Source organism: Muntiacus reevesi, chromosome 2, assembly GCF_963930625.1.
Source record: "Muntiacus reevesi chromosome 2, mMunRee1.1, whole genome shotgun sequence".
NCBI lineage: Eukaryota > Metazoa > Chordata > Mammalia > Artiodactyla > Cervidae > Muntiacus > Muntiacus reevesi.
This window is the reverse complement of record NC_089250.1, coordinates 10407871-10424647: the sequence shown is the minus strand read 5'-3', so window position 1 is coordinate 10424647 and position 16777 is coordinate 10407871. Positions and strand designations below refer to the sequence as shown.

Here is a 16777-nt window from a genome sequence, read left to right as displayed (position 1 = left end):
ACTGTACAAAAAAGACCTTTATGACCCAGATAATCATGACGGTGTGATCACTCACCTAGAGCCAGACATCGTGGAATGTGAAGTCAAGTGGGCCTTAGGAAGCATCACTGTGAATAAAGTTAGTGGAGGTGATGGAATTGCAGTTGAGCTATTTCAAATCCTGAAAGATGATGCTATGAAAGTGCTGCACTCAATATGCCAGCAAATTTGGAAAACTCAGCAGTGGCCACAGGACTGGAAAATGTCAGTTTTCATTCCAATCCCTAAGAAAGGCAATGCCAAAGAATGTACAAACGACCGCACAATTGCAATCATCTCACACGCTAGTAAAGTAATGCTCAAAATTCTCCAAGCCAGGCTTCAGCAATACGTGAACCGTGAAATTCCAGATGTTCAAGCTGGTTTTAGAAAAGGCAGAGAAATCAGAGATCAAATTGCCAACATCAGCTTGATCATCGAAAAAAACAGAGAGTTCCAGGAAAAAAAAAATCTATTTCTGCTTTATTGACTATGCCAGAGCCTTTACTGTGTGGATCACAATAATCTGTGGAAAATTCTGAAAGAGATGGGAATAGCAGACCACCTGAACTGCCTCTTGAGAAACCTGTATGCAGGTCAGGAAGCAACAGTCAAAACTGAACAGGCTGGTTCCAAATAGGAAAAGGAGTATGTCAAGGCTGTATCGGAGAAGGCAATGGCAACCTATTCCTGTACTCTTGCCTGGAGAATCCCAGGGATGGAGGAGCCTGGGGGGCTGCCATCTATGGGGTCACACAGAGTCGGACGCGTCTGATGCAACTTAGCAGCAGCAGCAGCGAGGCTGTATATTGTCACGCTGATTATTTAACTTCGATGCAGAGTACATCAGGAGAAGCTCTGGACTGGACAAAGCACAAACTGGAATCAAGATTGCTGGGAGAAATATCAGTAACCTCAAATATGCAGATGACACCCCCCTTATGGCAGAAAGTGAAGAAGAGCCAAAGAGCCTCTTGATGAAAATGAAAGAGGAGAGTGAAAAAGTTGGCTTAAAGCTCAACATTCAGAAAACTAAGATCATGGCATCCGGTCCAATCACTTCATGGCAAATCGATAGGGAAACAGTGGAAACAGGGCCTGACTTTATCTTTGGGGGCGGCAAAATCACTGCAGATGGGGATTGCAGCCATGGAATTAAAAGACGCTTACTCCTTGGAAGGAAAGTTATGACCAACCTAGCCAGCATGTTAAGAAGCAGAGACATTACTTTGTCAACAAAGGTCTGTCTTGTCAAGGCTATTGCTTTTCCAGTAGTCATGTATGGATGTTAGAATTGGACTGTAAAGAAAGCTGAGCACTGAAGAATTGATGGTTTTGAACTGTGGTGTGGAGAAGACTCTATAGAGTTCCCTCGGACTGCAGGGAGATCCAACCAGTCCATCCAAAGGAGATCAGTCCTGGGTGTGTAATGGAAGGACTGATGATAGAGCTGAAGCTCCAATAGTTTGGCCACCTAATGTGAAGAGCTGACTCATTGGAAAAGACTCTGATGCTGGGAAAGATTGAGGGCAGGAGGGGAAGGTGACGACAGAGGAGAAGATGGTTGGATTGCATCACCAACTCAATGGACATGAGTTTGGATAAACTCCGGGAGTTGGTGATGGACAGGGAGGCCTGGTGTGCTGTGATTCATGGGGTCACAAAGAGTCAGAAACGACTGAGCGACTGAACTGAACTGAAAATGTAGAAATATGTCAAGTACCCATCAACAGATAGGTAGAGACCAAACATCTGAGATCAAGGTATTGCAGGGCTGGAGTCCCTCCAGAGATTCCAGCATAGAGTTCTGTCTTTTCAAGCTTCTGGGGTTCCAGGCATCCCCAGGCTTACAGCTGCATCCCTGCTATCTCTGCCTTCATCTTCATGTGGCTTCTCCTCTGTGTTGTGTCTCTCCTCTTTTGTCTCTTGTGAAGATGCTGTTAGCTGGATTGAGGGCCACTGCGACCCAAGATCTTCTCACCTCGAGATCCTTAACCACATCTACAGAGACACTTTCCCCAGAGGTAGTCCTGGTCACATGTTCTGGGGGACACATCCTTTGGGGCCACCATTCAATCCATTTTCTATGTATAACGTAGCCCTCATTTTAGGAGATTACTAAGGTCACATATAGACTGGCACAAACAGCCTTGTCAGTGGGTTGTCAGAAGAATGAGGATGCTGGAATCACTTGGAATGGATCAAGGCCTGGCTTCATCAGGTGAGGGGGAAATCACAGGGAGGAGAGCATCATGGGTCTTGTTTTTGTTTCCAAAATACCGCATCGGGTTGGCATATGAGATGCACCATGGGGGCCTAGTGTGTTGTCAGTGCCTGGTGGGGGTATTGGACTTGGGCCAGGGCTGCGGGTGTCAGGGGGAATTAGTGTGGAGACTTGTCGTAGGTTCTGGAGGAGGGGCTGACAGTCACTCAGGCACATGGAAGTGGGAGCCTGAGAGGCACAGTGTTTCCATGCCCAACTTGGGTCCACACGCCCAAGTGCAGTAAAGCCGGTCTTCTGACACCAGGCTGTGGTGAAGGTAAGTGAAATGTTCATTGTAAAAGCAGCAATATGTAGAGGACAGATGGTTTGTGATTTAAAACCCCAAACTCCTTCAAGGGTTTCAGCAAAGCAATTGCAAAGGACAAGTGAGGGAGGGGGGTCACAGGTGTCAACTTAAAAAAATGCACAATGTGAGAGTTGCAAGTTAAGTTATATTTGGGCAAAATGAAGACTGTGGCCTGGGAGATAGCGAAACTGCTCCATAGAGGCAGGGGGGAAGGACAGTATAGATTTGATTTTGGTAAAGAAGGAATACATGCAATCGAGTACATTTTTTTTTAATAGAAAGTTTCTGCCAGTCTCATGAAGCTTCTGCTAGCCATGAGAAACCATCATCACCATGAAGGATTTTATTGTTCTATATGATGAGATACAGGAAGTGAGCTTATAAAATCACCTCCTGAGAATATCTACCTGAAGACCAGTCCTGCCAGTTCCCTGCTTCCCCAGAGCACAGAGTGCCTTATTTCTGCTCTCCACCCTGAGCTCCTTTCAGGGGATGCTGAAGACCAACAGCTACAGCAGCACATGACTGAGTCCTGGCAGAGGGAGATGGAAAGTGCCCATGGCAAGTGTCTGTCTGCAGCTGACACAGGGCGCATGATCAGCTGGCACACAGTTCTGGTGGATGGTAAGGTAGCACAGTTAACACACATTTTTAGGCCCCAGGAGCTCCGGGGCAATGTGCTCATGATCGCCAGGTAGTTAACTTCTTCCCTTTGGTGTCGGCTTTAGCATCTGCAAAGCAACTCAGGAAGTATGCATCGGAGACCGTCAATCTAGATATTTCAGAGAAGGGCTACAGCAGAGGATATAGGGGAAGGAGTCTGTCCTGGGAAAACCACATAGAGTCCTATTTGGTCACACCAGGTATCTGAGCTCAGCAACCCTGAAAGACGGGGCTGCCTCCTGGGTGTGGGGGGCAGCAGGATCACAGTCCTCTGAGGGGCCTGTTAGCCCCCGAAGTGAGATGGGGATGCACTGGCTGGACAAATGTGGCTGGCCTGGGAGAGGGACCTGGGCTAGAAATGTCACTGGAATTATCACAGGGAGGAAGAGCCAGAGCCAAGTGGGGGAAAGCGGATCGTAACAGACTCCACGCAGGTGACTGTGGTCCTGATGGAAGCAGTTCAGTTCAGTTCCGTTACTCAGTCGTGTCTGACTCTTTGCGACCCCATGGACTGCAGCACGCCAGGCCTCCCTGTCCACCACTAACTCCTGGAGTTTACTCAAACTCATGTCCATTGAGTCCATAGTGGTATGCAACCATCTCATCCTCTGTCATCCCCTTCTCCTCCTGCCTTCAATCTTTCCCAGCATCAGGGTCTTTTTGCAAGAGTCAGTTCCTCCCATCACATGGCCAAAGTATTGGAGTTTCAGCTTCAGCATCAGTCCTTCCAGTCCTTCCAGGACTCATTTCCTTTAGGATGGACTGGTTGGATCTCCTTGCAACCCAAGGGAGTCTTAAGAGTCGTCCCCAACACCACAGTTCAAAAGCATCAATTTTTCAGTGCTCAGCTCTCTTTATAGTCCAACTCTCACATCCATACGTGACCACTGGAAAAACCATAGCTTTGACTGGTCAGACCTTTGTCAGCAAAGTAATGTCTCTGCTTTTTAATATGCTTTCGAGATTGGTCATAACTTCCCTTCCAAAGAGCAAGCATCTTTTAATTTCATGGCTGCAGTCAACATCTGCAGTGATTTTCGAGCCCAAAATATAAAGTCTGTCACTGTTTCTACTGTTTCCCTGTGGGGAGCCGGCCTGCTTAAGGCCCAAAAAGGCCCTGGGAAAGCCTTGAAAGAGGCCATTCCCTGTCCTGCCACCCCATGATAAAGTAGTAAAACATTTGCTGGGTCTCCTTTGTTCTTCCTTGAGAAAAACATAGTAGTGACCTTCACTTAGTGGTTTATCTTGGAATGCCAAAAACAAGATGTAAGCTTCTGCAATCACGTAAGACAAAGAATTGTATTGATGTGACAAACACCAGATGGCATTTTTTATGAACTATGTTTTCTGCTTGTACTAGTATAAAGGTAGCTGTTTTACTCAATAAAATCGCTGACTTGCCTAAAGAGCATTCAGCCCTCTCGACCCCATTCTTTACTTTCAGCTCTTCTTTCTCAGGCTTCCGTGCCATTGCGATCGCGACTTGTTCATTTTGCCGGCTGGTCCCGGCAGGTGGCGCCTGAACACGGACTCGATCGGACTACAGGGTCGCAGCCGCTGAAACCTGAGTACAGAGGGGATCCCGAAAAAAAAAAAAAAAAAGAAAGAAAAAGAAACGTGAGTACGGACTTTTTTCAGGGCGGAGAGGGTTTTTTAGTCGAGAGTATAAACAATGGGTCAAGGTAGTAGTAGAGAGCTTTTTGTAACTATGCTTAAGACTATGTTAAAGGAAAGAGGAGTTACTCTTGCTAAACATAAATTAGAAAAGTTTTTGTTGTTTGTAGAAGAAGTTTGTCCTTGGTTTCCTGAGGATGGGACTGTGAATATAGAAACTTGGAAGAAGGTAGGGGAGCAAATTCAGCAGTATTATTCTTTACATGGGGCTGAGAAGGTACCGTTAGATGCCTATTCATTACGGACACTTATCAGAGACTGTTTAGACCCTGAAAATGAAAGCAAAAAATTGGAGACTGCGTTAAAGAATATAATTGGCAAACCTCCCACGTTGCCTACTGCTCCTCCTTTGGAGCATGGTTCTGATACAGCAGAAACCCCCCCTGTACAGAGTTCCTCTGACTCTGATTCTGAATTAGACCCTGCTGAGCAAGCAGATGATCTGTGGGAGTTATTTGCTGCTGAAAAAAACCGCTGTTAAAACACAAGCGGGCTTATCCCCTTTTTGGGAGGTTAAAGAATTGCTTACAACTGTGACTAAACGTCTTGATACTCTTAACCTAAAGCTTTTTTCCCAGTCTTATGTCCCTCTAATCAGTTACCATCGCAGCCTCCGTCCCTTATTGCCGGATTAGACCCACCGATTGCTGATATGTAAAAGGGGTCTGAGGCTCCCGCACAGGCATTATCTGTAAAAGCACCTCCGAACTGTCCCCCCTCCAACTTGCAATTCGCCAGGCGAGGCAACAGGGAGAAACCTTGGAAGGATTTCCTATCCTTTTCCCCGTCCTTGAAGACGCTCAACAAAGAAGGTATTATGAACCCCTGCCATTTAAACAAATTAAAGAATTAAAACAAGCCTGTGCCCAGTATGGACCAACTGCTCCTTTTACTATGTCCATCATTGAGAATTTAAATAGTCAATATTTACCTCCTAGTGATTAGAAGCAGGTCTCTAGGGCCTGCCTCTCTGGGGAGATTATTTGTTATGAAAATCAGAGTTTGGAAAACAACGTGGAACTTATGCGGACAGAAATAGAAAAAATGGACTACAAGTAGGCTTTGAAGTGCTTATCTGCCTTTTCCGGCCTGCAGGCTGATTTACAGCACTATGGCCTTCAAATAGCTCCTGAGAAAGTTCAACATAGCCCACCTTATTCTTACCTAGGTTTTAGACTGGAAAGGGAGACTTTTAAAGCTCAAAAATTGGAACTTCGTAAGGATAATTTGAAAACATTGAATGATTTTCAGAAATTATTAGGAGATATTAATTGGATTCGTCCCTATTTGAAAATCACTATTGGGGAATTAAAACCTCTGTTTGATATCCTTAAAGGACCTTCAGACCCCACGTCGCCTCGGGTTTTGACTGATGAAGGACGCCAAGCTTTAAATATAGTAGAAAAAGCTTTGGCTGCTCAAACAAGCTCTCATTGTGATTATACAAAAGAATGGGGTTTGTATATACTTCCTTCTAAATATACCCCTACAGCTGTTCTTTTTCAAGATTCCCCTCTTTATTGGATACATTTGCCTGTTTCCCCTGCTCCGGTGCTCACCCCTTATTTTGATCTAGTCAGTAATCTTATCGCCAAGGGCCATCAAGATTCCAGAGAATTATTGGGGAGAGACCCTTACTTTATCTGTTTACCATTTACAAAGGAACAACATGACTGGCTATTCCAGTTGAGTGATTCCTGGAATGCAGCCCTAGCTCATTTTGCCGGCAGATTAGAAAATCACTTTCCCGCTAATAAGCTGCTACACTTTGCTAGTCAACACGACTTTGTGTTTCCCTCCGTAGTTGTTTCGCAGCCGCTTACAGACGCAGTCACCGTATTCACCGATGGATCCTCAAACGGGAAGGCTGCTTATGTTATTAATGGTACTGTTACCTCCTGGTTTACAGGCTGTTCCTCTGCACAAGAAGTAGAATTATGCGCCGTGTTTGCTGTTTTACAACATTTTGCCTCTGAACCTTTGAATGTTTTTTCTGATAGCCATTATGTTATTAGAGCTCTTAACCAATTGGAAACTGTTCCTTTTATTTATACTGTTAATTCAGTGATTCAGCAACTGTTTCTCGATATACAAGCTCTTTTACATCAAAGGACTTACAGCTGCTTTTTTGGCCATATTCGCACTCATTCGAATCTACCTGGAGCACTTGCCTCTGGAAATGCATTAGCTGATTCAGCCACTCATATTTTCCTTTCCCAAACCCAACTCGCAGAACGTTCTCACCAATTACATCATCAAAACAGCAATACCCTCAGATTACAATTTAAAATACCCCGTGAAGCCGCCAGGCAAATAGTTAAACGCTGCTCTGTTTGTCCTCAATTTTTTTCTGTTCCTCACTACGGTGTGAACCCCCACGGCCTCCTTCCCAACCATTTATGGCAGGTGGATGTTACTCATGTTCTTCCCTTTGGTAAATTGAAATATGTTCATGTTAATATAGATACTTTTTCTGGATATATTTTTGCCTCTTTACAAACAGGAGAAGCAGCTTGACATTGTATCGCACATTGCCTTGCAGCTTTCTCCGTTATGGGAACTCCAAAGACCATCAAAACAGACAATGGACCTGGATATACTTCTGCCGCTTTTCTTAATTTTTGCTCCCATCTCTCCATCTCTCTTAAAACAGGCATCCCCTACAATCCCCAAGGCCAAGGCATCGTTAAACGAGCTCATCAGACATTAAAACACCAGCTATTAAAACTAAAGAAGGGGGAGTTATATCCCCTCACACCATATAATTACTTACATCATGCCCTTTTTATTCTTAATTTTTTAAATTTGGACTCTGAAGGCAAGACAGCAGCACAGCGATTCTGGTCCCTAGCCGCTACCAACAAACCTTTCGTGACTTGGAAAGATCCAATTACTAATCAATGGCATGGCCCTGACCCTGTTTTGATATGGGGGCGGGGACATGTTTGTGTTTTTCCACAGGATGCTGAAGCACCGCGCTGGCTCCCGGAGAGGCTGGTACGCCAGACGGAGAGGGTCGCTGACTGCTCGAATGGAGAGGCTGCAGATACGAGAGAGGAATGTTCTGCCAACAAATCAACAACTACATGAGTTCGTGGAACGAGCAAGACACATTGCTGCGGATACAATCAATCCACACTCTTCCCCATCCTACCTGGTGCTTGCATTAGCATGCGTTGTTATGAATCAAGCCTTTCCTAGCGCTGAAGGAAATGTTTTTCTCTCTTGGGCTCATTCCTATGCTGATTTTTATAATACCTCTGTTTGTTGGGTATGCACTGCCATGGCTTTGTCAGTTGTAAATGGCTTACCATGGTGGGTGTTGCCAATAAGTCAGGAAGAATTACCTGCGGTGTGTGAATTTTTAAAACAAATATAAGCAGATTTACCCTAGCCTTAATTCTCTTAATATTACAGCTTTGACCTGGTGTAATTTGAAACCTTATGATTCCCGGATAAGATTTGATGCCAACCAAAGTTTTAAGATGATTTCTGCTGCCTTTAATCAGTATGTTAATTCCTCCAGTAAGGGACAAGATCACCCCAGCCGAAATTTTGGGGACTATTATCAGATTTGGGATGAATACTTTTGGATGACCCCGGAGAAAGGACAGTTGCTGAAACAAGCAGACATTTGCTGGGAACAACAAGAACATCAACCCAACTTTGGAAAAAGAAATTTAGCCAGACATTTGTTAAAGCATATGGGTATTACTCCTAATTCTTTGTGTGAACGCATAATTGATGTTACTTTTTCTGTCAAAACATCCACGCCTTGGCCAGGATCTGATTGGCTTTATAACCCAGGCATCAGATGGGTTGCTTCTAACGGAACAAAATGGATTTGTGGTCCTAATGTCTGCCCATGGCTGCCTGTGGGCTGGGTAGGACGGTGCAGCCTTGGATTTGTGTTTGCTCCTGGCCGCATTAGTCATAAGCCCATCAAGAACCCTGCCAACCTTCCCTTTTTGAAAGCGAGATGGTCTCAATCTGTATTTCATTGGTATGATTATTTGACAGCAGTATTTGTTCCCTCTATTGGGATGGTTGACATAATGGCCCATGTAGATGCTTTAACTAATTTTACTCAGCAAGCCTTACTAGATACAAAGAAGGCTATTGAAGCTTTAAATGAAGAACAGAAACAAATGAGAAAAGCTGTTTTACGAAACTGAATGGCCCTAGACATTATTACTGTTGCTCAAGGTGGGACCTGTGCTATAAAAGTAGAATGTGGTGTGTATATCCCAGATTTATCTTCCAATGTGTCTGATGCTGTAAATGATCTTCAACATCAAATACTTTCTATGCAGGATTCCTCCCTTTCTTTTTGGGAGCAAGTTAAATCCTGGTTTGAGAGTGATTGGTGGAAAAACCTGCTCATAGTGTTTGTTATTGTACTCTGTTTTCTTTGTTGTGGACCATGTTTTTTTACAATGTATTATGAATTTAGTTACTAAAAGAATTATGAAGTTTTCCAATATTATGAAAAAATAATTTTGTTTTCCTTTTTCTCAAGGAATGAGTAGGGAAGCTCAGCTTTTTAATAAATAAAAAAGGGGGAGATGCGGGGAGCCGGCCTGCTCAAGGCCCAAAAAGGCCCTGGGAAAGCCTTGAAAGAGGCCATTCCCTGTCCTGCCACCCCATGATAAAGTAGTAAAACATTTGCTGGGTCTCCTTTGTTCTTCCTTGAGAAAAACATAGTAGTGACCTTCACTTAGTGGTTTATCTTGGAATGCCAAAAACAAGATGTAAGCTTCTGCAATCACTTAAGACAAAGAATTGTATTGATGTGACAAACACCAGATGGCATTTTTTATGAACTATGTTTTCTGCTTGTACTAGTATAAAGGTAGCTGTTTTACTCAATAAAATCGCTGACTTGCCTAAAGAGCATTCAGCCCTCTCGACCCCATCCTTTACTTTCAGTTCATTTTTCTCAGGCTTCCGTGCGGCTGCGATCTGGACTTGTTCTCTTTGCCGGCTGGTCCCGGCATTTCCCCATCTATTTGCCATGAAGGGATGGGACGGGATGCCATGATCTTAGTTTTCTGAATGTTGAGTTTTAAGCCAGCTTTTTCACTCTCTTCTTTCACTTTCTTTTTTTTTTTTTCCAATTAGCAATAATCGCGCCTCGGATAAACCTCATTGGCTACGATACTGCCACTGCGCAAAGCTTCCTCTTTCACTTTCATCAAGAGGCTCTTTAGTTCTTCTTCGCTATCTGCTATAAGGGTGGAGTCACCTGCATATCTGAGGTTATTGATATTCCTCCCAGCAATCTTGATTCCAGCTTGTGCTTCATCCAGCCCAGTGTTTCTCCTGATGTACTCTGCATATAAGTTCAATAAGCAGGGTGACAATATACAGCCATGAGGTACTCCTTTTCCTATTTGGAACCAGTCTGTTGTTCCATGTCCAGTTCTAACTGTTGCTTCCTGACCTGCATACAGATTTCTCAAGAGGAAGGTCAGGTGGTATGGTATTCCCAACACTTAAAATATTTTCCAGAGTTCTTTGTGGTCCACACAGTCAAAGGCTTTGGCATAGTCAATAAAGCACAAGTAGATGTTTTTAAGGATGATGGAAGCAACTCTGAGCCAAGAGGAGAGGCTGTCAGGGGCTCAGCTTCATTCTCTCGCTCCTTTGCTTATCTGTAAATTCCTAATCCTATAGTGAGGAGCCTGGCTCGCGCCATCTGCTGTTTATCAATTTATTTCTCCTCTTCAGATTGTATGTAAGGTGGTTTCAGCATTGTTAGCTGCTACACCCTGGAAAGAACTCCATGAAATAAAGCCCACTGTTTATGGAAGTCTATTGAAAATAGGACACTGAAAGATGAACTCTCCAGATTGGTAGGTGCCCAATATGCTTCTGGAGATCAGTGGCGAAATAACTCCAGAACAGAATGAATTCAGAGATGGAGCCAAAACAAAAACAGCACCAGCACCTGACTGGTGATAGAGGCATGGTCTGATGCTATAAAGAGTAATATTGCATGGGAACCTGGAATGTTAGGTCCATGAATCAAGGCAAGTTGGAAGTGGTCAAACAGGAGATGGCAAGAGTGAACATCGACATTTTAGGAGTCAGCAAACTAAAATGGACTGGAAGGGGTGAATTTAACTCAGATGACCATTCTGTCTACTACTGTGGGCAAGAATCCCTTACAAGAAATGGTGTAGCCATCACAGTCAACAAGAGAGTCTGAAATGCAGTACTTGGAAGCAGTCTCAAAAAAGACAGAAGGATCTCTGTTTGTTTCCAAGGCAAACCATTACCGTGAATATCACGGTAATCCAATTTTATGCCCCAAACTGGAATGCTGAAGAAGTTGAAGTTGAATGTTTCTATGAAGACCTACAAGACCCTTTAGAACTAACACCCAAAAAAGATGGTCTTTTCATTATAGGGGATTGGAATGCAAAAGTAAGAAGTCAAGAAACACCTAGAGTAACAGGCAAGTTTGGCCTTGGAGTACAGAATGAAGCAGGGCAAAAGCTAATAGAGTTTTGCCAAGAGAACACCATAGTCACAGCAAACACCCTCTTCCAACAACACAAGAAAAGACTCTACACATGGACATCACCAGATGGCCAACACCGAAATCAGATTGATTATATTCTTTGCAGCCAAAGATGGAGATGCTCTATAGAGTCAGCAAAACAAGACCATGAACTCCTTATTGCCAAATTCAGACTTAAATTGAAGAAAGTAAGGAAAGTCACTAGACCATTCAGGTATGACCTAAATCAAATCCCTGATGATTATATAGTGGAAGTGAGAGATAGATTTAAGGGACTAGATCTGATAGACAGAGTGCCTGATGAACTATAGATGGAGGTTCGTGACACTGTACAGTTTCAGGGAGTGTTTGATGGGAGGATTCCTACGTGCTGTCTCTCATGAGCCCTTTGTCCCTCTTCAAGCAGAACAGCACGCTGCTCCCAGGGACTGAGGTCACTGTGTGAGGCAGGCTTGGGTCTCCTTTAGTAAACATTCTCTTTAGGACAAAACTGCTTAGTCTCCTTCCCCTTCCTTGAGATATGGATTGCCTCCTGACCTTGTGACTAACATTATCCCTTGTTCCCTTAGTAACGGTTGCTGTACGTTTGGTTTTCTGATCTCTATCATTCCTGAAAGAAGCTTCTTGTACCACAGCCTATATATACTCATAGGAAAATCATTAAAGCACCTTTGCTCCATCAGAGCTTAGATCCCCGGGTCTTTTTTGTCTCTCTCTCTCTTTTTCTCTTTTACTTTCTTATTGTCGACTCCGTACCACCAGGTTCCGGTCTATAAAGGACCCCAACAAATGGCGCCAAGGAACAGGGACACTGGTATAGGTGGCGTATCGGGCGGAGTGACTCGGGGACCTATTGAGGTCGGTAAGTACTAGGGCATGGGTCAAACGGCTGGCCAGCCCCATTATTTTTCTACTTTACTTCACCATTTGTTTACATTTCAGGGACTTCTGGTTTCACGCCAATGAATAGAGGCGTGCCTTCAAACAGTAGTTGAACATAATCCTTAGTTTCCTGATAAATGCAGTTTTGATTTAGAAATTTGACTCCGGGTCAAAGAAAATGTCAAATGAGCAGCCAAAAAAGGAAATAATATTCCACTTGATCTCTAGCCCCTATGGGCTCTTATTAAAGCTGTAATTCTGCCATTTCAAGGTACATTCTAGCCCTTCCAATATTCAGCAACAGACAGAACACTTATTATATAAATATAAATTACATGATTAAACTTTACAAAAGGCCCAATTAAAACAATACAAAATATCTCAAAATTTTCTCACTAGCCCTGCCCCGGCTGCTCCAAATGCTTCTCCTCTGCCAACAGTCGCAACTCCAGAAGTCTCTCCTTTGTTGGAACCTAATGAAAAGTTATGCTAATTTTTAAGCTAGATTAGAAGCTGCTATTTCCCGTACTGTAATCAGAGAAGAAACCAAAAAACAGCTGGAGAAATTACTTGTTTATGAGAATGCAAATCAGAAATGTCAAAGAGCTATAGCTGCAATTGTGAGACTAGTACTATTACTGATTATTTGAAGGCTTGTCACAATCTAGGATCAAAAACTTTAAAAATGCAAATACTAGCTGAAACAATGGCTACTACCTTTCAAAAAGGGAAATGAAGGATGCTTTACATGTGGAGATAAAAACCGTTTAGAAAGGGACTGCCCTAAGAAGGCTAATAAAAAAAAACCTCCAAAAATTTGCCCTTGCTGCCAAAGAGGAATGCATTGGGCCAAAGACAGTTAATTTAAATTTGATATTGAAGGAAAACCTATTCCAGGAAACTCCAAACAGGGGACCTCCCAGGTCCCCTACAACAAAAACCAGGGGCAAATTCTATCTTTTCCCTCAAACCCTCAACGTCCAGCAGTACTCCCATTAATATACCAGCCCTAAATGATTTTTTCCTTTACCCTTAAGCAGTCCCTTCTAGAATACCTACTGGACTTTTTGGACCCCTGCCCCCACAAACCTTCAGTCTTTTACTTGGCTGATCTAATTTGGCTTCTAAAGGAATTACTGTTCACCCTGGAATAATTGATTCAAATTATAAAAGAGAAATTCAAATTATGATGTCAGCTCAGATTCTATGGCAATTCAAAAGGGGGGACAAAATTGCTCAACTACTTCTTTTGCCTTACATTTCTATTAACTCCTCTAATAATGTACAGACAGGCAGATTTGGCAATACAGATCCAAAACAATCCTTATGGACATCATTGATATTTAAATATGTCCGACCAAATATAAATATCAAAATTAATGGTAAAAGATTTTCTGGTCTCCTCGGCACTGGATCTAATATTATTATTATTTCCAAACACTTGTGACCCAAATCCTGACCTATACAAAAGGTCTCTTGCCAAACTGCAGGAATTTCTCAAACCAAAGTACAAGAAATTTATCAAAATATTCAAATCTACCCATATGATAGACCAAAAGGCCAACCTACAGCATTAAGACCTTATGTGATAGACGCACCCTTAATCTAATAGGAAGGAACTTACTTATGCAATGGCAAACTCAGATATACATCCACATTTCTCCTAGGGGCCACTGCTCATTGTTAAACAAACAAAGCAAGTATTAAAATAACTGAGAAAAATTATGAGCCTATTTAGACAAAGCAATGGCCCCTTATGAAAGAAAAATTACAAAGCTACTAAAGAACTTATAAACACACAATTAAAATTGAAACATATTGAGGAATCTTGCTCTTTTTGGAACTCTCCTACTTTTGTTATAAAAAAGAAATATAACAAATGGTGTCTCTTAACAGAGTTTAGAAAAGTTAATTCTTTTATTAAACCTATGGGTGCATTGCAACCAGAGATCCCATCACCTACTACTATTCCTCAAAATTGGCACATTATTATTACTGATTCACAAGATTGCTTTTTTAATACACCTTTACACCCTTTAGACCGGGAGAGATTCACTTTCTCTCTCCCTTATCCTAATCATATCGGGCCTCATAAAAGATTTCAGTAGACTTTGTTACCTCAAGGTATGCTTAAAAGTCCTGCTACTGCTGCTGCTAAATCACTTCAGTCGTGTCCTACTCTATGCGACCCCATAGATGTCAGCCCACCAGGCTCCCCCATCCCTGGGATTCTCCAAACAAGAGTACTGAAATAAGGTGCCATTGTCTTCTCCATAACAGTCCTAGTATTTGTCAAAATTTTGTAGCCAAGGCTTTACTTCCTATGTGACAGCAATTCCCTCATGCATATATCATTAATAATATACTATAGCTACAAAAAGGAGAAATGATATTTTTGACACTGAATGGCTATGATATTCTTTAGACTCTGGAGAAAACTGATTAAAATAAAATCTTTTTTGAAATTGCAAAACCGGTTCTTCTTGCACGTGCAGTTAGGAAAATGTTAACTTGTTAAAATATTTTTTTGGAGCTCCAGTTCTGCCTGGGAAACAAAAATAGGCCTGAGAAAAAGCCTTAAGTTAACTCTTATCATGTCCTTGGGATACACAGCCCACTCTATCTAGGACTCCAGCCACTAACAAATTGGTGGAGCTCAAAATAAATAAATAAAACAAAAAGGTATTTTAAATTTCAAACGGAGAACTATGCCTATGTATCTAAAATTATCTATGTCTCAATGTATGTCTTTGTTTCTGGATAATATAAAGTTAATAAGCGCTATTTAAATTCAACTTCACATGAACTGAAAAGTATTCAATATTAAATATAATGTTTATTTAAATATAAATATAATTTAAATATAATTATTTGTTAATCTAATTAAGACATGTCTTAAGTCATCAACATTATATAATACTTTTGTTATGCCTTGGTTTGGGGTAAACTAAGTTTGTCAACAAAAAGGTAACTTTATATATATATACAAATATATAGATGAGATGAAAACTTTTAGATAAGCTCTATTAGAAATAATTATATTTTTAATAGAATAATCTATTATCTATAATCTAAAGCAATCTCTTAGGATTGGAGTGACTTAGGTTGCTGGAGTTGTACTGAACTAAATAGTGGAAGTTTGTTGAATGGCTGGGTCATTTCCAAATGAAGTGGGATTTTGAAGCATTAATTGCTGAACATTGGCTTACTCTTACAACGGATTTTTCTTGCAGAAGAGCTGAAGAGATTTTGAGCTGTTAATGAATGTAAATATATATTTGTATAAGAATGGATATATATAATATGATTTGATAAATATATTCAATGGTCTACAAAATGCTAACATACAAGACATTTCATGGTTGCTATAGAAAAGTAAAATATATGCTTTCAATAGAAAGATATAAGAAATGGCAAATAAAATGATGAATATAAATTTTTTTAATTGTTGAAACATTTATTATAGAATAAAGGAATATTTGCATAGGTTTTGGTAGGCTAGTTTTTAATTGTCGTTCTAGCTACAGCAAATGTCCTTTCTCCAAATTAGGCCAAATTAGAAACAAAAGAAAAATTCTGGGAAAACAACATTTAACAGAATTAACTTTGGTCAGCAGATACATTCAGACTGCAAATATAATAGAAAATGCAGTTGAAATGCTTGGGTGGATCACAATGAAAACCACAAAGTATGGTGTGTTTACTTGAAATAAACGTTGCATTTGTTTATTGTGCTATCATATTTTGTTTTGGCCTTTTAACTTTTAGGGATGTTTAGTGCTGGAATTTTAGAAGGGCTTGTGACAAATGAAGGAAAATTTTATGGCAAATAGATGTGACTCATTGTCCTGAACTTTCTTCCTCTTCCTTCTTACATGTCTCGATCAATACAAATTCTTCTTTTCTAGGGGCAACACCTCTCTAAGGTAAGACTACACAACATGTTATAACCCAGCTATCAACTTACTTCACGATAATGAGAACACCTAATTCTATAAAAACAGACAATGACTCTGCCTATATTTCTAAGCAGTTCAAACAATTTTTACACTCATTCTCTATTAAACAGATTGCAGACATTCCTTATAGTCCACAAACACAAGACAAGATTGGACAAACACATTACACACTGTAACCGCAAATAAAAAAGTAAATAAGAGGAAATACCCAGGAGCACTTTTGGCTTCCTTGTCCAGAGCAAACTTTACTGGATTCTGGCGTAGTGTAGTCTCTAAGCCTATAACTTGTTGGTGTGACTTTATTTCTGTTCCCAATCTGTAGGATTCTTAAAGCAGGGCGAGAACAGCATAAAAAAAAGACACCATTTCCCGAATGGATTATTTGTTCCTAAGAATATCAGAAATGTGGAATGTTTGCCTTCTTTTCAGGTCTGTCTTGGAAGTGTAGTCATCCTCTTTAACACACTGAACAGTGAGACTCAACA

General features: G+C 41.4%; 1 protein-coding gene and 1 pseudogene across 1 annotated transcript in view; both read right to left on the bottom strand.

The window, feature by feature from the left end:
• Positions 1–2715: 2715 nt before the first annotated feature.
• The window catches only part of LOC136157099 (ankyrin repeat domain-containing protein 26-like), a 94204-nt gene continuing 80142 nt past the window's right edge, over positions 2716–16777 (bottom strand). Inside the window, 1 exon segment of the mRNA XM_065919131.1 lies at positions 2716–4815. Within this exon segment, the coding sequence (XP_065775203.1) occupies positions 4692–4815 (124 nt within the window). The 3' untranslated portion in view covers positions 2716–4691.
• On the bottom strand, positions 10022–10103 carry LOC136161964 (U4 spliceosomal RNA; annotated as a pseudogene).